The following is an 18,893-nucleotide window of genomic DNA, read 5'->3' on the forward strand; positions in this document are numbered from 1 at the left end:
AGTGTTGCCTCGGTGGGAACAGAGTCCTGGAGGCAAATCCGAGACCATGACTGTGGCTCGCCTGGCGTGAGGGGAGCGCGGCACTGAGTGATCCCGCGTGGATCTTCTGACGCGCTGTTCTCTGTCTTAAAGCACAATAACCAAAGCCAAGAATGGGACTGGGGAGAGTCTTGGCGCCGGCCGCTTGGTGTTCTCTCCCGACCCAGAAAAGAGCATCCACGCTGGGCCAGCACCAGGGGCCTCCCCGCAGCCACGGCACGGCTGGACCAGCTTACATAAAGACTGGGCGCTCATATTGGAATCTGTGTCCTGCCCACCACGCAGGGACGACTGCCCCAGGAAGCAGCTGCAGGTCACAGCAGGCCCAATGGGGCCCCAAAAGCCTGGACTTAGACCCTGGGTCTCTGCATCCCAGTCCTGAGCACGGGGACCGGCCAGGCCCCGGTCGGGGTCCTGTGTCACAGACGGGGGCTCAGGGGAGGGGAAGGGCTCCCTACTGCCCTGACTCTCGTCCACCGCAGCGTTGCTGAAGACGGGGACCAGCGATCGGGCCAGGCGTCAGGTCACTCTGTGCTCCCCTCTCCTGACCCGGGCAGCTCCTACCTGCCCCGTGGCACCCCTGAATTAAGGGCTCTGGGGAGGTGGGATTTTGACCGTCGGTAGGGGCACAGGCTCCTTAGCGTCCTGGGCCTCATGCTCTGAACACCGCCCTCACCCCTTCCCTGGCGCTTGCGGCCCAGGGGCTCTGACGATTCAGGGAGAACCTGGAGGCTGCACGTGCCCACCCCCAGCCGCCGCAGGAGCACGGGGACACTGTGAGGGCCGCCTCGCAGAGGATGACACCAGGTCCCCCAGGCGGGGCTCCTGGGCCTCCTCGGCTCTGCTGGTCCCCCACCCCCACGCCAGCCGCAGGGACCACACTCCAGGGGGCCCCGGGGCCAGCCTGGCTGAGCTGCCCGTAGCCACCCCTCACAGGTCGACCACGTCTGTGCATTAGACAGGGTGTCCCAAGGGGCTGTGACCAGAGGGGGTCCCACGGGAGGTCGGGGAGAACCTGGACAAGGGTCAGAGCCCAGTGCCTGCTGGGACTCAGGACATCCCAGGACCTCAGCAAGACAGACATCCAGACTCCCTGGGGCCAAGGGTGCCCTCACCATGGGGCGCGTCTGTGGACCCCGCCACAAGCAGGCCCAGTCCAACACAATCATCAAGAGGCTGGGCACAAGCCTGCTCCAACGTGAACTTACCCGGAAGAAAACGAAACAAGGCAATTCCCGCTTGGGCCCCCCCCCCCCCCCGGCTAGTGAGCGTTGAGGGTTTGCAGCCGGCCGGAGGCTGCTTCCACGATCCCACAGGGACGAGGGGCATGCGGGGCTGGGCGGGGCCGGAGGTCATGGCCCTGGGACGGGTGAGACCACCAGCCTCCTCCTGAGTGGCCAGACACGCGTCCCGGCAGGAAGCCCGCGTGTCACCATGCTCCAGATAAACTTTAATAAGACGCGGGCGGTGACCCCGGCCTCCAGACGAGAACAGGCGTTTACCCGCTGTCCTTTCTGGCCTGGCCGCCCCCCTGCACGTCTCAGCACGACCCTGCCGGCACCAGCTCCCCCAGAGGCGGCGGCCCTTCCCCAGGCCATCTTGCAGTCGACGGAAAACAGGGGGACGATTTGGCAAATGGCAGGAGAATGCAGGAGTCCCTCGGACGGCCGGGCACAGGCCCGGGCGAGAGGCCCGGGGGTGCCGCCGGCATCCCGCAGGTGGCAGGGCCCTCCCTGCTAGATCATGCCGGCCAGCCACGGTGGCAGGAAGAGGCCCGCGGTGCCCAGCAAGCAGACGATGACGAACACCCAGAGGAAGATGCGGTCGATGACCATGGCCACGTACTTCCAGTCCTCCTTGACCTGCAAACACAGACGCGCGCTCACGCCCGGCCCACTGCCCTCGCGCCCCGGGCCACGAACACCTTCCAGAACATGAAGCTTCCTGGGGCAGGTTCTTCGGCCCCCCTGACACCAAGGCCGCCGTGCGAGGTGACCACTTGCCCCAAGGTGCCCGGCAGGAGGGGCTCAGACACGTGGCCTCTGCCCCAGGGACAACCCCCTCTAAGAGTGGGAGGGCAGCAAAGCCACCGCGAGAGGCTTGCAAGGACCCCCGGCGCCAGGGAGGGGGAAACAGAGAGGGCCTGTGGGGACACGGGGTCTGGGCTGCTTCCCAGGGACGCCCGCTCTCGCCTCACGAAGCTGGGGGACGCGGGCCTCCAAGCACACCTCACCTGCACGAGCAGGTGAGGACCGAGGGCCCAGACGGGGCGGCCACCCCTCGGCTATTCAGGGCCAGGACCATCCTGGAGGGGACGTCACAGCGGATGGCACCCAGGCAGCGACGGCTGAGACCCGTCTGCTCCTGCTCCTGCCCCCCCTGCCCCAGGGCCAGATCTCACAGGCCAGCTGCTGTCCTGGGTCATCGGGGTCTCTTAGCTCTGTCCCTGAAGCCCCTCGAGGCAGCCACAGACCCGGGCGCAGCGGCCGACTCCAAGTGGCAGAGCTGCCAGGGGCACAGGGCCCTCAGCAGGGCTGCAGAGAGGTCCCGGCTGGAGGAGGGGGCCTGCACCCCCAAGGCCAGAGGGTGGGCGGGGCCCGTGTCCCCTGGGGTCACCCGCCTAAAGAGAGGCATTGGGTCTGTCCACATGCAGATGGGGACCCTGCGGGACAGGGCAGGGGACAGCCTCAGTAACACATCCCAGCTCCCAGCCCAGGCCGGCCGCACTGCCGTCCTATCTCCCGACCCCCTCCTCTGCTCCCCCAGGGCACGGGCTCGGCGTGGAGGCTGTGGCCACAAGCTCGTCCTGGATGGGCAGCCCGTCCATGTCTGAGGGACAGGAAAGGGTGTGGCCCGCAGGTTCCAGCCAGCGGGGCACCGAGGCAGGACAGCCGAGGCGGGGGCAAGCCCAGCGCGCCCGGGGGGTGTGTCAAGGGTACAGAGGGCTGTCCGCTGTCCTGCTGTCCTTCTCTGCTCTGATTTCCCAAGAACTCACAGGCACCCTGATGCTTTCCAACGGTTCTAAACCAAACTGAAAACGGGGAGCAAGCAAGGTCACTTATAAATAAAAAGTCCCTCCAGGACCCTCCGTTCCAGGAAGGCTGAGCAGCGGCCCGCGGCCTCTTTCCCTGCTTTGTCTTTGATCCCCCGGGCGCGTCCCCCATCCTGGATGAAAGGCCTCGCGGACAAAGCCGCGCAGAGCATCCAAGGTCCACCCGCGTCAAGGCAGCTGGGCCCCCCAGAGCCTGGCGTCACTCCGAAGCCAGAACCAGGTCGTGGTGCTCCATCACGCCACGCAGACAAGCGTGGGGCTGGGCCCCCGCCGGGCAGGTGCGCACGGCCGCCAGAGCCCGTCAGGACTCTGCACACTCCCAAGGGCGTCTGTCCCTCCTCAGCGGGGCTCAGACCTACACGTCGAGTCAGGGACCCGTCTGCTGCGGCTAAATGGGGTCCCAGGAGCAGGGTCTCCCAGGCAGAAGCTTCCGGAAACCTCCCGAATGGCTTCCCAGCCTGGATTCTACAGGAGGTCCTCTCAGGGGTGTGTTGCACGGGCCCAGGGCCCCCGTCCCGTCCAGGGCTCGCTCAGCCACAAACCCAGTGGTCCTGGGGCCACACGTGTCCCCCCCGTAATCAGGGGCCATGACCCAGGGTGCAGGCAGGAGAGACAGGGAGGACCCACGCCCACAGCAGCAGCAGCAGCGGGCATCACCAGGCAGGACACAGCGGGCAAGGGCAAGGGCGATGCTGCAGGACAGCTGCCAGGCCCAGGCTGCCGGCAAGGGACGGCCCCACAGACTGAGGACAGTCCCCACCCCCACTTCTACCCGTGCTCTGACCTGAGGGTCCCCCGTCAGCCTGGACCCTGGTAGACACCCCTCTCTCTCTCCTGGCTCCATGGGGACCTGAGTGTCTGCCAGTCTGTGCTGGGAATCCTGGCCCTCGGGGCCCCCATCCCCACCGCAACCCTGTGACCGGCAGGCAGACATCAGCAGAAGGAAGGAAGACATTCCCTTAGTGGCAGGCAGTCCCCTGCCCACTGCCCACTGCCCGGTGACCTTTCCTCCAGGACCCGGGAAGAGCAGGAGCTCCTGTCTCAGCACTCAGCCGGGAGACTGGGGACCCTGTCCGGGCTCCTTTGATCCCTGCTGGTGGCCCAGAAGCCCCACAGGAGGACCGGCTCCCGGGTCCCCAGGTCCCTGAGGCTGGGCAAGCATTACTGCCCAGACACCCACCACTCCCTGTTCCTTCTCCCTGCCTGACAGATGTGGGCTGCGCCCCAAACCCCAACCCTGCCCTCCCCATCAGGCCTTTCAGTCCCTCTTACTACCCTTCCACTCGTGCACCGGGGCCCAGTGCCCCCCAGGCCCCCCGCCAGAGGCCCACTCCTGGCCCCAGTCCTGGGCCTTCCCCGGGGCCAGCAGCAGGGCCCAGACTTCCCCGGGCAAGGCCCCCCTGCCGCCTATGGGCTCCCGCCGCCCGGACGACACAGAGGACACCCCTGCGGTACGCTCTCACTCGCCACTCCGGCCACCTGCCAGAACCAGGCGCTCCGGCAGAGAGCGCAGGGGAGGGACGGGGCTGCGTGCCCTGCAGAGCTCAGCGGCCCAGGTCCGGGGCCTGGATTCTGGATTTTTCACCAGCCACCCCGTCCTCCGGGGAGGGAAGAAGGGGAGCGATCAGAGCGTGCCCAGCCGCGGGCAGAAACTCACCGAGAAGTCCGTGTCCTCAGCTTTCAGATGGTCAGCAATGTACTGGACACCCTCCACCGCCCGCGCCAGGGCCGGAGACAGGGGCAGGTGCCGGGCCGGCACTCGGGTGCCACAGGCTTTGCGCACGGCATTTGGGGACGGCTCCTTCCTGCACCTGCACCTGCATGGAGAGGGCTGGTCTGGGGGCAGGAGCTCGGCGGCACTGGCCTTCGGGAAGGCAGGGGAGCTGGTCACGGGGCCCCCGGCCACGGAGGCAGCCTCGTCTTGGGGAGCACAGCCCTGGATGCTCCAAGACCGGCACCGAACGCCGCCCTCCACTCTTTCAGCCGCGCTAGACACGTGCTGGAAGCTCAGGGACCGGGCTTCGGTGAGCCCCGGGGCCCGGGTGCTGGGGGGTGGGCGGCAGGAGTCGGGCAAGGGACAGGGGCTCCCGGGGTCACCCTCCGAGGGCTGCGGCGCAGGGACCCGGTCTGAGGGCGATGCGCAGGCCGGCTGGGGCTCGGCCGGCTCGTCCCGGGGGCCGCGGAAGGACGCGGAGCGCGAGGGGCCCCGGCTCCGCTCTCCGCTCACGACGCCAGGCTCCCCCTCGGGCTCGGGCCAGAAGCCGGGGGCGCTGGCCACCTTGTGCATGGACTCGATGAGCCGCCTGCAGTTGTCCTTGACCACGGAGGGCCGCTTCATGAGCAGCAGGCGCGGCACCACGTCCAGGAAGACCCGGCGCACCCAGGCGGGCATGGTGTGCGTGCGCGGGGAGCGGTGGTGCACGTTGAGCACGAAGACGGTGATGACGATGGACAGCGTGACGAAGACCATCGTGAACAGCAGGTACTCGCCGATGAGCGGGATGACCAGCGAGGTGGACGGGATGATCTCGGTGATGAGCAGCAGGAAGACGGTGAGCGAGAGCAGCACGGAGATGCAGAGCGTGACCTTCTCGCCGCAGTCGGACGGCAGGTAGAAGACGAGCACGGTGAGGCAGGAGATGAGCAGGCAGGGCACGATGAGGTTGATGGTGTAGAAGAGCGGCAGGCGGCGGATGACGAAGGCGTAGGTGATGTCGGGGTACACCTCCGCGCAGCACTCGTACTTGCGCGTGTTGTAGGTGCCCGCCGCGTCCACGATGACCCACTCGCCGCTCTCCCACAGGCCCAGCTGGTCCACGTGGCTCTGCATGCTCACCAGGTCGATCTTGGCCTTGTCGTACGTCCAGGAGCCGAACTTCATGGTGCAGTTCTGCTGGTCGAACGGGAAGAAGGTGACGTCGATGCTGCACGAGCTCTTGTAGATGGCGGGGGGCGTCCACTGGACCCGCCCGTCGTGGAAGAGGTGGGCCTTGGTCAGGTGGGTGATCGCGAAGTCCCCGTCCGCACTGTGCGGGGAGAGAGGGGCGTGAGACCCACCAGAACCGCGGCGGCCCTCCGGTGCATCTGGCCTCACGGGTGAGCAGAGAGGGGCGGGCGGCCCAGCCGGGCACCGGGCGCGTCACTCATCTGCCTTAGCTCAGGGTGCCTACCCTGGGGGACGCGCGGCTGGGAGGACCTCCAAGCGGCCCACGCCGGGCCTGACACGCACACTTCCTGGTGACGATGGCCATCACCCGGGGCCCGCACCTGCCCACACCGGGGGAGGGGCACCAGGTCCGGCTCGGTCCTGCGGCTGTGCGCCGTCCGTGCTGCGAGTGAGCGGGCCGCCTGGAGGGGATCATGTTGCTGCAGGGGCCCCAGGCCAGAGAGCTCTGGTCTGTGGTGTGAAGGCAAGTGGGGCCTGACCCTGAAGAACAGAGGTCCACGCTCTCCCGCCCCTGGGCCCACAGCAGAGGGCGGAGGGGATGGATGGTCCCAGCTCCCGCTCATACCCCGCACGGATCCGCACACAGGCGGACTGAGGGCCAAGCAGCCCCGCTGGGCCCATCACTGCGCACCTGGCCGTCCTTCCCCTAAGGACAAGGGCACGGTGCGACACTGGCTGCCAGGCACCACACCACGGAATTCTGCAAGGCCTCCTGGGACCAAGCTGAGTCCCCTGAAGGTGACCCTGGGGGACAGGCCAAACTTGGGGTGAGGGCCTGCCCAGCCACTGTCTCCTGCCAAGAAGGGGTGTGCCGATACCACAGAGCATGTCACTGCTTTCTCTCCGTTACCCCGACTCACAGGCACGGATCCCCCTTCCTGCCCAGGTGAGGACCCCAGGCCGCCGGAGCAGGAGGGGACAGGGCCCACCCCTGGCCATCCGTCCTCCGGCCTTGCCCTCAGCCTCAAGAGTGTTGGCACCTGTCCATGGCCGGGCGGGTGAAGGAATGAAGACCCACTGGCCTCGAAGTCCAGGCTCTGGCCCCGGACTCCCAGACAGCGACATCCGCCCTGGTGTCTCCACAAGGATGCACGTGCATGGGGTGCGCCACGTTGGTGCCCTGTGGAGTGAGGCAGCGTGCCCGTGGGAGCCCGGGGACACTGGCTAGCAGCCCCCACCCTGAGCCCTCAGCGGCTCCTGGCGTCGGCCGTGCTCTGGATGCCGATGGAAGACCCTGGATGCCGGCCCGGGTCCCCAGCAGGTGCAACCTGAGCTGCGTGCATACTGCTCTCCGGGCCTCAGTCTCCCCCCGGGCTGGGCTGTCCACTATATGGACAGATGGTGGCCGTGGCTGGCCCCATCCTCCCCACGGCCGCACGGAGCCCCAGGGACAGCACCCATGGGCCCCATGCTACCATGACCCTGCGGACAGGGTCACCGCACAACGAGCTGACACAGCAGCTGAGTAAGAGAAGCCGCCGGCCCTGGGCTGAGTCAGGTGCCCCGCCCCGGGCTCAGAGCGTGGCCTTTGTGCCTGCCCACACCCACCCGGGCCTAAAGCCCCCAGACATCCAGCTCCGAGGCCCCCAACGGTCTCGGGTGGTGCCAGTCCGGTCCTACGATCTCTAGGCACCCTTCTGGGCCGATGTCTAAGGTCAGCAGCAGGTGGAGACCCACAAACACATCTGCCAGGAGAGTGGTGGGGGTCTGCACGTGGGACCCAAGGCCTAGACTCCAGCGGGGGCCGCGGCTTTCTCCGGGGCGGGGTGGCCCGGGCTGTCCTCCCTCAGCAACCTCGACCTACAACCCAGAGCCCCATCCTCGGAGGCACGGAGCACACATGCAAACACAGCTCAGAAGCACTCTGCAGGGACGCCTGGGTGGCTCAGTTGGTTGGGCAGCTGCCTTCGGCTCAGGTCATGATCCCAGCGTCCTGGGATCGAGTCCCACATCGGGCTCCTTGCTCCGCAGGGAGCCTGCTTCTCCCTCTGACTCTTCCTTCCACTCTGTCTGCCTGTGCTCGCTCTCACTCACTCTCTCTCTCTGACAAATAAATAAAAAATTAAAAAAAAAAAAAAAAAGAAGCACTCTGCAGGCAGGTTTGAGGCTCTGGTCAGCGGCAGGAGCCCGGGCGGTCCTGACCCCCCAGGAAGTGCAGGGAATGTTCCAGAAGTTCACGGAAAACAGCCCCAGGGCCCAGGAGTGTGCGCCAGACCTCCGGGTTTTGATGCTCACAAACAGGGTCCAAGTGTTGTCCTGGTGCACAGACCATGGCCCCCCATAGCTGGGCACAACTGCACCCTGTGCCCCCGCCTGGGGTCTGCTGTGTCCTTGCCCGGCGCAGATCTGGCTCCCAGGAGGCCCCCTTGGGACACAGGGTCTGGACCTGCGGGCAGACGCGGTCCCCGTAGGCAGACTCTCACTTCCACAGCCCAGGTCTCGAGGAGGCAGAGACTCTCAGAAGGCAGCTGAGCGGAGTCCCTAACCCAGCCTCGGGCCCCCCGGCTGTGAAGGGCAGGGCCCCATGTAGGGGAGAGGAAGCACCGCCCCATATCCTGCCCCATGTCCCCCCTCCAGGAAGCCAGGGGGCTCCGGACGGATGTTGGGACCCGACGGTCAGATGGTGAGTGCGCTCTGGCCTTGCCACGTCGGCGCTGTGGCCCCAGCAGAGCAGAGCAGCGGGGCCCCCTGAATCCCCATCCGTGTGGGGGAGAGGCCTCCGCTCCAAACGCCACCATGGAGAAGCCCCCAAGTGGACCACACGGCCTCCCAGGCAGGGGCTCCCCAAAACTACGAGAAAAGCTGCCCATCTCCGTCCTCGCCCAGTAGCCCAGGCTGACCACTCCAGGACACACCGCCATGGCCAGCATCAGGCACCCCGTGGCCCCTTCCTGAAAGAGCCTCTATGCCGACCACAGCCCCACGGAGAGGCCAGAGGCCCCCTCCCCCAGGACCTGGAAGAGGAGAGAGAAGAGACTTTGAGGCAGTGGCCCCAGGCTCCCCGGCCGCAGTCCTGGGGGGTCTGCACAGCAGCCCCCGGAGCTGCTTCTCAGCTGGAACCATCCTGCCCAGGGAGGACAGAGCTGTCCCCACAACAGAAACGCTCCCCTGGACCCAGGAAGCAGACAACACGTTCTCTGAATCAAATAGCCCAGGAGACGAGCTCGGTGGGGTCACGGGGAGCCGGGTGCGGACCCCAGGAAGGCCAGGGAACCCCGGGAACCCCGGGCTGGTCGCTCAGTCGGGGCTGGCTGTGGAGAGCCGGGATCCTGCCCCGCGGGCAGAGCAGCAGCACCAGTTCCTGCTCACGGAGCCGACCCCCACCTAATGCATCCCCGAACACCGTCAAGCTCTTCCCGCTGCCATTACTGGAATCAATTAAGTTGGAAGAGGAGCCCAATCGTCCTTAATCAAATAGCAACGTTTTATAGGTCAGGCCCAGCGCCCGGGGCCCTGGAAGGGGCTTTGTACCAGAGCCCATCGGGGTCTGGCATGGGGAGGGCAGGGGTCCACAGGGAGCTAAGTGCTTCCCTTCGATTCATCTGTAAACACTGCGGGAGCTGCGGCACCGCTAGCCTAAGACCGGGAATCCACATCCCAGCTGGGACCCGGCAGTGACGTGGGGACCCAGGAGGACGTCAGGCTGCCCCGGGCTCAGGAGCCCCCAGCAAGGGTCCCGGCGAAGGACAGCTGGGACCCTGATCTCTGCCACCACCAAGCCTTGCAAACACTGGCTTCCGGCACAGTGATGGCGTCCGTGAGCAGATCCCGGGCGGCGTCCGGCCCCATAGGCTGCTGGCTTGGGACTGTGATGGCATCGGGGCTGGGGAGGGGCCGAGCGCCCAGGAGCAGACGCACGGAAGGGCCAAGGGCAGCGGGCAGGAATGGGGCAGGAATGGGGTGAGGCGTCTGGGGGCTTCCTGCCCCCAGGGCAGGGAGGACCACCTGCCCAGTCAGGGGCTGATCCCGAAAACACGAGAGCCGCTCTAGGCCCGAGGTCCCCTTGCCCCTGTGGGGAGAGGGACTGATGCCTGCACGGGGCTGGCTGGTCCAAGTGGGGAGGGACCCACGCTGTACCCGGGGCCCCTGTCCCCTGCTTTGCTTACCCCTGGACCCTCCACCCCCGCCTCTGTTCCCTCCTCTGCCTCCCAGAGGCTTCAGCACTGGCTCCCGAGGACAGGCCCACACAGGCCCCTGCGTCCTGCTCACCTCGGGACCCCCCGGGTCACTCACACCTGGACACAGGTGCCCGCCGCCCCTGCCCGCTGACCTCCCGGGGCTCACTTGTTGTAGAGGACAATGTCCGGCCGCCAGATGAGCTCGGAGGGAATGCGGATGGAGGTGACATTCTCGTAGTCCGCGGGGTCCCAACGCAGCTTGTAGTCATACCATTCCTGGGGAGGAGGAAGCCACAGGCGGCGAGTGAGGCGAGGAGGGCGCGGGCGCGGCGCAGGGGAGGACCCCGGGGTCGGGCTCCCGTCACTCACCTGCTTCACCCACACGTTCGTTGTCATCATCTGGTTCTTCTCATCCTGGGACACAAAGGGAAAGAACAGCTGTGACCTCCGGGGGACAGACTTGGTTTGGACGTGTGCGCGCGCCTGTGTGTCCCTCCCTTGCTCTCTCTTGGCCCTGAGTCTCCTGGCCCACGAAGACAGGCCTGAGATGGACAAGGGAAGCAGGTAACCTCAGGGAGGAGTGAGGACCTCATCCCCGGAGGCAACCAAGGCCAGGGTGGTCAGCCTGAGGATATTAGATGGGGACATGGCCCCTGAACCTCTCCCGAAGGAGCATGGGGACAAAGCTGGTCTGGCTTGGCAGGTGGCCAGGGCCAGGTGTGGGGATGTCCGAGGGCTCCCAGGCTGCTGGAGCAGAAGCTCCTCCCGGGTCCCCCACCAGCCTGCATCGACCCTCCCGGCTGGTCACAGCAGCCTGTCCGCAGGCTTGCGCAGGTGTGCACAAGGTCCCACTCACTCCCTAGGCTGGGGACCGACGGCCCCTTTAGGACCAGGGTCTCAGCACCTTGAGATGGACAGGTAAGGGGCTGGAACAGGGGAGGTGGGAGCAGGAGACCTGGCTGGGTCCCTCCCAAGGTCACTGTACGGCCACCTGTCCGGTGAGGAGGCTGGACCACGCACCCCAGGAAGCCCTTTCCAGCCACTATCCCCAACCCCACGCCATCCCTTTCTCCCCTACTGGTTCACGAGGACGGGCCAGCTGACGTTTCCCCTGGGAAGCCAGACAGGTCCCCTGGGCAGTCAGCCGGCAGGACATGCTGGAGCCTTTTGAGAAGGGCACCACATTCCAGGTGGGGACGCAGGGGTCTGGGGGGACAGGAAGACCCACACATCCCACCAGCCTCTGGGAGCCACAGCCACAGCCCAGCCCCCTGGCACCGTCTGGAGAGGGGGCACGCCTCGGCGCACGCTTTGCCCAGGGTTTGGGGAGGAGCCCTGAGCCACCGGTGGGAAGGCTCCCTCAGAGTGCAGGCTGCCCGTGGGGTCCGGACAGGCGGGGCCCTGCCCCTGAGGGGAGGGAGGCCAGACAGGGCTGGGGGCAGCATCTGACCCCGACGTGGCCTAACCTTTCCCCTCAGCCACCCAGGACCAGGAACACACAGGCCATTGGCAAAACCCACTGAAGCCAAAGACATCCACGGGGTCCTCGAACAGAGGGGGACCCTGGGCCAACACTGGGTCAGGGAGGCGTCTCGTGCCCCAAAGGCACAGGCCTGGGCACCTGCCCTCCTGCCTCCCCCAGGAGACAAGATGCCCATCGGCTAGTTCAGGAGAGGGAACCGGGCCTCTCGCCGCCACCAGGCACTGCCCTTGGTCCTGCTCTCCCCAGGGCACTGAGGGCAGGCCAACCCCCAAAGGATGCCAAGGAGTAAATATGACCTGAGCTGGCCCTACGGCTGGTGCTGGACACAGAGTGACCTCCACGACCCAGTCCTGCCCCATGCTGCTTGCCCACGACACCCCCGCCGGCCACAGCCTTTCCTGCCTCCTCCATCACTTCCCAGGCTCAGAATGAGCTTTGAGGGGCAGAGCCCAGAGAGCCCCAGGACACCTCGGGCTCCCCTGCCTGTGTGAGCTCGCACACGGGAACCTGCCGCCCGACACTGAGCCCCGGAGAGGGCAGGGCAGAGCGCAGACGGGGCGCGCGGCTCCTTCTGCCCGTACACGCGGCCCCCAACCTCAGACCCCTGCCCAGGACACCAGCAGGACTGCTCATCCACACACACGCATGTGCAGGCATGTCCGGGGCAGAATGCCGAGCCTGGGAGCCTCTCTCTCCCTCCTGCTGTGGCCCCAGGGCCTTGGGCACGGCCCTGGTCATGGCGCCAGAGCCTATGTGCTCCCAGCCTCAGCCTCCTGGGCCAATGGGTCGCGCGGGCATGTCCGGCAGTGAGCAATCCTGGAAGCCCAGGAAGGCCAGACAGTGCGCTGCCGCGGACCCCCACAGGCCCCCAGGGCTGCCACCGCCCACCACGGCTCACAAGCCTCCAGGAGCACTGGGAGCGCTTGAGGGAAAAACCCAAGGCCCAGTTCCAGGACACCTGAAGGTGACCGAGGACAGATGAGACTGACCAGTGCCCCCATGCACATATGTCCCTCCCGCCTCCCAAAGCTCCCCCGAAGCTCCCCTCGGATCTGACAGCACATTTCACAAGTGGAAACTCCGGGGGTCATGGGCAGTGGCTGTGTGCAGCAGCGTCTGGCGTCCAGGCCCCCACGCCCCATCCCGGGCAGCTCCCCCACTCCTAAAGCAGACTCAAGCCTGGGATCCTGGCAGGGGAGCGAGGTGGGCATTTGGGGAGACCTACAGCCCCCCACAGTCGGATGAATTCCACCTCCCTCCCAGCAACCAGGGCTGACTGGACCCTAGTGTGGACCACTTGGGCCCTCCCCCACCCAGCAGGCCGGGGACCTCCTCACAGGCATGAACCAAGCTCCCAAGGCCCTTCCTGGCCGGGCCAAAGCTGGGTCTCCAAGGGTCTTGGGACTCCATAGAGGCATTTTCGGCTCTTTGCTCCTGAAGGAGACAGCCCTGACCTGGTGAAAATCCGGCATCTGAGTTTTCCCACGGGGGTGGCCTCCCTGTCCTCTGGGCTCTGGGAGGGCCAATGGCAGCTTCCCCACCCCTCCAGGCTCCCCCAGCTCTGCAGCCTGCCCTCGGATGGGCCCGCTCCCTCCAGCAGGAGCCTCCAAGGCTGTGTGCCATGGGCCAAGGCTCAGAGCTCCCCCTCCCCACCCTGGGCACCTACCACATCAATGAGCTGGGCGATGGACAGCCCGAAGTGGACCAGAACCACGTCCGAGATGTTGGCCACGGGCCGGGACCACTTGTTGTAGCCGGAGAAGAGTGTCTTCAGCAACCGTTCCTCTGCGTGGGCCCGCGTCTCCACCGGGCTGCTTGCTGCGGGGACAGGAAGGTGGGCTGCTCAGGAGCGGAGGGCACAGTCCTCCAGGCTGCCCCCTCGGGCCTCCCACCAGGTCCTGGTCTCCTCCAGTTCCAGCCACCTCAGGACATTTGCACATCCTGCCCCACTTCTGGCCTCGGTTTCTCTCCTACCCTCTGGATTGAAGCTTTCTCAGGGAAGCCTTCCCAGACCCCTCAGGCACTGAACCCCAAGCAAAAACAAAGGGTAATAGCTGGCTGCGGAGGTGGGGCTTCATCTCCAACATCCGCTGAGCTCCAGAAACCTCCCCCAACGCACAAGGTGAGGGTAACCCACAGAACTCCGGGACAGCAGGACAGCCGGGTAGGCTGTCCTGGGGATGGAGAGCTGGCTCCCCACGGCTGCCAGCGCCCTGAGTTCTCACCAGACCCTGCTGACTCCAGCACCCTGGGGCCGTGGACAGACAGCCTTCCATGAGAAGAGGGTGACCCCCTGCCAAACACAGGCTCTGCTTCCTGAGGAGGGGCCGCTCTGATCCCGTCCCATCGAGCAGTCTGTGGGCTAAGGGCCTCTGTCCCCCTCTGCCCCTGCACTGGGCTCACTGTATCATAAGGGGACTTGGGGAGGGAACAAGGGACCCACTGCCTGCAGGCAGCTCAGTCCGCTCGCCTGTTATGTCCTGGACCGAACGTTAAGAGAGGATTCACAACACCCTGGGGTCAGTCTTAGACCTCTCCTCTCAGGGACCTTTCACTCTGAGTCCGGGGACCCCTCCCAACCTTATGCTTCCGGGCCGGCTGCACCGGGAAGGGTTAGCCCACTCCCCACCCGGAGGCGAGGGGCTGCAATTCCCTCCCCAACCGACGAACAGCGCGGGCGGCCGCCGGGATGGGGGAGGGGGAGGTCGAGGGGGTTAAGACTTCTGTCCCAGGGAGTCTGGGGGAGCAGAAAAGGTGTAGATGGGGCGCGGCCAAGGGCGGAAGTCACCCCTCTGCTCCCCCAAACCTGGAGCAGGCGCGGGGGGGGGTCTGCAGGGAAATTTGGCCGATGGATAAAGACGGAGATCGGTGGGCCCCGCCTCTCTCTACCCAAGTTGGAGCTTCTGGGTCCAGCTCCCAAAACAGCAGCCCCCACCCCACCTCTCCCCAAACCCCTTTCCCGCATTCGAAGGCGAGTTAACTCCTTCCTTGCCCCGCTCAGTCCGCACCGCAGGACAGCCTTTGCGTCTGGGGTGGGGGAGCCTCCGCGGCTGCCCCGTTGCGCGCACCCGCGGCTCGGGACCGTAGCCAGGAGCCTCCCCTCCTCTGGCTCCGGAGGTCCAAATCCTCCTGAACTGGACGAAAGGGGACCCCGTCTAGCGCCCCGAAACTCACCGGGTAGGAAGCCGGCCCCCAGCAGCAGCAGCAGCGGCGGCAGCAGCGGCGGCGGCGGCGCCCCGGGGCCCCCGAGCTCCATGGCGCACCGAGCGGGCTCTAGACGCGGGCGGCTCCCGTCTCCGCCGCGCCCCCGCTCCCAGGCCCGCGCGCGCCCAACTTCATGCCCCCGCGGCGCGCGGGCCGCTCCGTCCACTGGGCCTGGTTCCGCCGCTCCTCCCGCGGGGCGCGGCGGCGGCGACCCGGCCGGGAGCTCGGGGCTGTGGGCTCCACGGCGCGGCCCCGCCCGGCCCTGCCCGCCTCCAGCCGGCGAGGAGGAGACGGAGGAGGGAGAGGGGAGGAGGGGGAGAGGGGAGGAGGGGGAGAGGGGAGGAGGGGAAAGCGGGCGAGGACGCGAGGCGAGGAGGGCGGGGCGGGCCGGGGGCGGACCACCAGCCGGGAGGGGGCGCGGAGGGGGCGCTCGGCCGGCGCCGGGGTAAAGTTTCCCTCGTCCTCCCCGGGGCGGGGGACGAGCCCGAGCCAGGGGTGGGGGCCCGTAGTCACTGCGTACGACTGGGGGATCCTGGCGCCGGGCTGGTTTTCGGAGCGCGACACACTGACCTCCACCCCCGTCCCCAGTCCTGGCGCCCCACCGCCTGCCAGGATGGGGACCGCGCACCCGGGGGCCGGCCCGCACGCGCCTGGTTAACTCCATCAGCCCCGCCCCGCTCCGCAGTTGGGAAATCACTAGCCCCTCGTCGACTTCCCCGGGAGGCGTTCCGGAAAGACCACCCTCTACCGGCCCGTCCCCCGCGGACCGGAAAGCGTCCTGGGGGGAGCCCAGGCGTCGCGGCCGCCCTCCCGGGGAGAGAACCCTACAGCCCCCGCCCCGGGCGCAGCGGCTCTGCGGCGTCCGCTCCGGCCTGGAAGGCGCGCGGGGACCCGAGGGGCGGCGGCGGAGGGTCTCGGCCCGGGCGGCTGGAGAACCAAGCGCCCAGCGGCGCGGGCGGACGCCTCATGTCCGCCGCAACTGGGATGCCTGGCGCGACCGTGCTCGGTGCCCTGGCAGGGGCTCTGCCCCGGGTGGGTCAAGGTGGCCGCTGACCCCGCAGCAGGGGCTCCGAGGAGGGCTGGGAGTGGCCGCTTTGTGCTCGCAACCGCGGTCTGCAGTGAGGGGAGGGCTGCGCAGAAACGCACCCGCGGCCTTCCCGGCGCGCCGGGTTTCCAGAGCCCCCACGCGGGGACCTCGGGCCGGGGTGGCAGCGGAGAAGACGCTGCAGACTTCACTGAGCTCCCCGGCCTAGTGCGCGCCCTTGAAGGGGCAGAACGTGGGTCTGGAGCCCCCTGCCTCGCTCGGCACCCGGACAGACCCCGGGGATGTTCCCGGGTGACAGGCATCAGTCCCAAGGGCCCCCGACCCCTCCCCATTTCTCTCAACCCATCCCCCCTCCCAATCTCCCCAGAGCCCCTCCCAACTGACCTCCCCTCCCCTTCTCTCCTGCCCCCGCCCCCATCGCCCTCTGCCCCTCCCCTCCCCATCTCTCCTGCACCCACCCCCCCACCCCCGCCCACCTGCCCTCTGGCTCCAGGTTGAGCTCTGCACACCTCCTACACCTGCTTTGAGACCTCCAGGGGCTTCTCTCACTGCTGTCCTACCACCAGAGCTTTTAGAATGCTCGGCCCTGGCCCTTAGCCAGTCTGGGCAGGGCCGGCAGCACCCCTTTAACTGGGCCCTTGTCTTCCCTGCATGCCTGTGAGGAGGTGCTAGCACAGAGAGGTTAGGTCATGTGCCCAAGGTCACACAGCAGGGAGGGGGGTTCCAGTCCAGCCCACCTGGCTTCAGGCCTTGAGCAGAGCGTGTCCCAGGACTGGCCTGCGTCCCTACAGAGGTGGCCTCCTGGTGGCACCCCCATGGTCTGCCATTTCCTGGAGCCCCGGGAAGCCTGCCCTCCGGGAAACCTGGCCTGCCCAGACCAGCACATGGCTCTCCTTCCGACGACCCCCCCAGACAGACCCAGTCCTGTTTCCGCAGGCAGGACCCTCACCCCTCTGTCCTCCCTCCCACGCCCCCAGCAGTGCCAGACTCCGGATTTCTCTGGTGTTTACTGGGCCCTTCCCCAAGCAGCTCTGGGTGAAGCACTAGAAGGCCCCCAAGGGACCGGAGAGCTGGATGACCTGGGAGCCAGCGAACAGACCTGGCCTATCACTAGCTCCTTGCAAAGGAGGGAGGAAGGTGCCTCGCAGACCCCCTGTCTCTCTAGGACCAAGAAAAGCCGTCTCCTCCCCCAGGACACAGGCCACAGGAGGCTGAGACCCTGCGGGGGCCTCCCCTCTCATAGAAGAGCCCAGGGAGAATGACAGGCTCTGGTGGATGGGAGAAACAGCCTGTAGCCCCTGTTTTTACCTCCGGTGTTAAGAAACACCTGTTCTGTGCTGTCCCAAAACAAGTAAAGCCGCACCTTGCTTGACAGTCGCCATGTGGTTCTATACTCCTTTGTTCGCAACAGGGGCCGGCCATGCTCTGGGTCCTTCTGGAAGCCTCTTGCAACTATCTCAGCAACCCTATGAAGCAGGGCTCACCATTACACTCATTTGGCCACCTAGGAAGATACCACTAGCTGGAGAAGCGTCCTTTCCTCCTGCTGTTATCCGGCGGCAAACAGGACAGCTCTGGGGATGAGGAGGCTCCCTCAAGGCTCAGCATTTAGCTCACTCCTCCAGCCTCCGTAGGTAGAGTCGGGCGCTCCCCCCACTGTCAGGCTGGGGTCAGAAGAGAAGGAGGTGCACAGGGGCCTGGGCCAATCCGAGAAGGCTTCCTGGAAGAAGGAGCATGCAGGAATGTAGGCCCAAGGACTCGTGAGGAGGGTCCAGCCAGGCCCCCAGCCCCTAGCAAGTGCTTGGAGCTGACCTGGCCTCCTGGCCTGCAGTGGGGGCTGGAATGGCCGTGGGGTGGGGGTGGGGGGCTGGGGGGTGACACACTTGTTCAGGAAGGGAAGCCCTTGGCTCTCAGCAGAGCCTGCAGAGCTCCCAGGGAAGTCAGCTCTACCTTCTGTTGCCCTTCACCTTGGCGGGCTCGAGCGGCCAAGGTGGTGGCTCCTATGGCCATTCTCATGGGTAATTTCCACCAGAGAGCCCAGCGGAGGCCGCAGCCTGTCTCCCCCCATGCCTGGGGCCAGGCTCCGGCAGGCGCGGCCCCGTGGCCGGCGTGCTCACACACATCTGTCCAACCTCATTTGGCTTTCCCTGCAGATGTGCTAATGCGGCAAGATTAATCGGTCTAACTCATTCATTTGCAGGGCCCTCCCTCCCACCCGCACCCGGCTGGAAAGCACTCTTGCGGGAGCCTAGAAATCATCATCGGAGCTGCCGGAGCTGCCGGAGCTGCCGCTGAATTAGACTCTTACTCCAGCCCCCAGACCCCTCCCTCAGCTGCTCCCCAGACTGGAAAAGCCCCAATTCACAAACAAATGAGACCAGCTTCAGAAGAGTCCACCCCCACCCCCAGTCCCACAGCCTTTGTGACCAGAGCCCTGTGTCCTCTGAGGGTGATCCCTGGTGGGGGCCAAGGGTAGGAAGGAACAGGCCCCCCGAGACCCCTCCCCAGCCAGTGTCCCGCCAACAATAGGGATGGCAGAGTGGAAGGTCATCTCCGCGGAAGCGGCCTGTCCCCCTCCCTCCCCTCCCCCCATCCCTCCTCCTCCCCCCTCCCTCCCCCTCCCCCTTCTCCCTCCTTCCCCCCTCCCCCTCCCTCCCCCTCCCGTGGTCCTCTCCACCCTCCACCCTGTCCCAAGGACATTTCCATGGCAACCAGTTGGTGCCATAAACAGGGATTTGAATTAAAGGTGGGAGATTCAGCTGGATCCTAGGACCCATGGTGGGGGCAGGGGGTCCCTCAGCGCCAGGACCCAGCAGGGTTCCAGAAGCCCCTATGGGGGGGGGCAGCGCTGGCTCAGCCCAGATGCAGGGGTTCTGCACATACTCCCACGACCCTAGGGGACCTCCAAACGGTCATTAGCCACATGGTGACCTGCCCACGCCCCGGCTCACCCAGCAACACCGCACACTATGTCCGTCCAGTCTCTTCTGCGGTCGACAACCACA

General features: G+C 66.6%; 1 protein-coding gene across 1 annotated transcript; it reads right to left on the reverse strand.

Moving 5' to 3' along the window:
* Nucleotides 1–1,472: 1,472 nt before the first annotated feature.
* CHRNA4 (cholinergic receptor nicotinic alpha 4 subunit) lies at nt 1,473–15,165 on the reverse strand. Its single transcript, NM_001310197.1, is given in 6 exon segments — nt 1,473–1,901; nt 4,749–6,117; nt 10,323–10,432; nt 10,526–10,570; nt 13,306–13,457; nt 14,814–15,165. Coding segments are annotated over 6 exon segments (1,884 nt in total). The 5' UTR covers nt 14,896–15,165; the 3' UTR covers nt 1,473–1,775.
* Nucleotides 15,166–18,893: the final 3,728 nt, after the last annotated feature.

This window comes from Mustela putorius, unplaced genomic scaffold, assembly GCF_011764305.1.
Source record: "Mustela putorius furo isolate JIRA1106 unplaced genomic scaffold, ASM1176430v1.1 tig00003972_pilon_pilon_pilon, whole genome shotgun sequence".
NCBI classification, from domain to species: domain Eukaryota; kingdom Metazoa; phylum Chordata; class Mammalia; order Carnivora; family Mustelidae; genus Mustela; species Mustela putorius.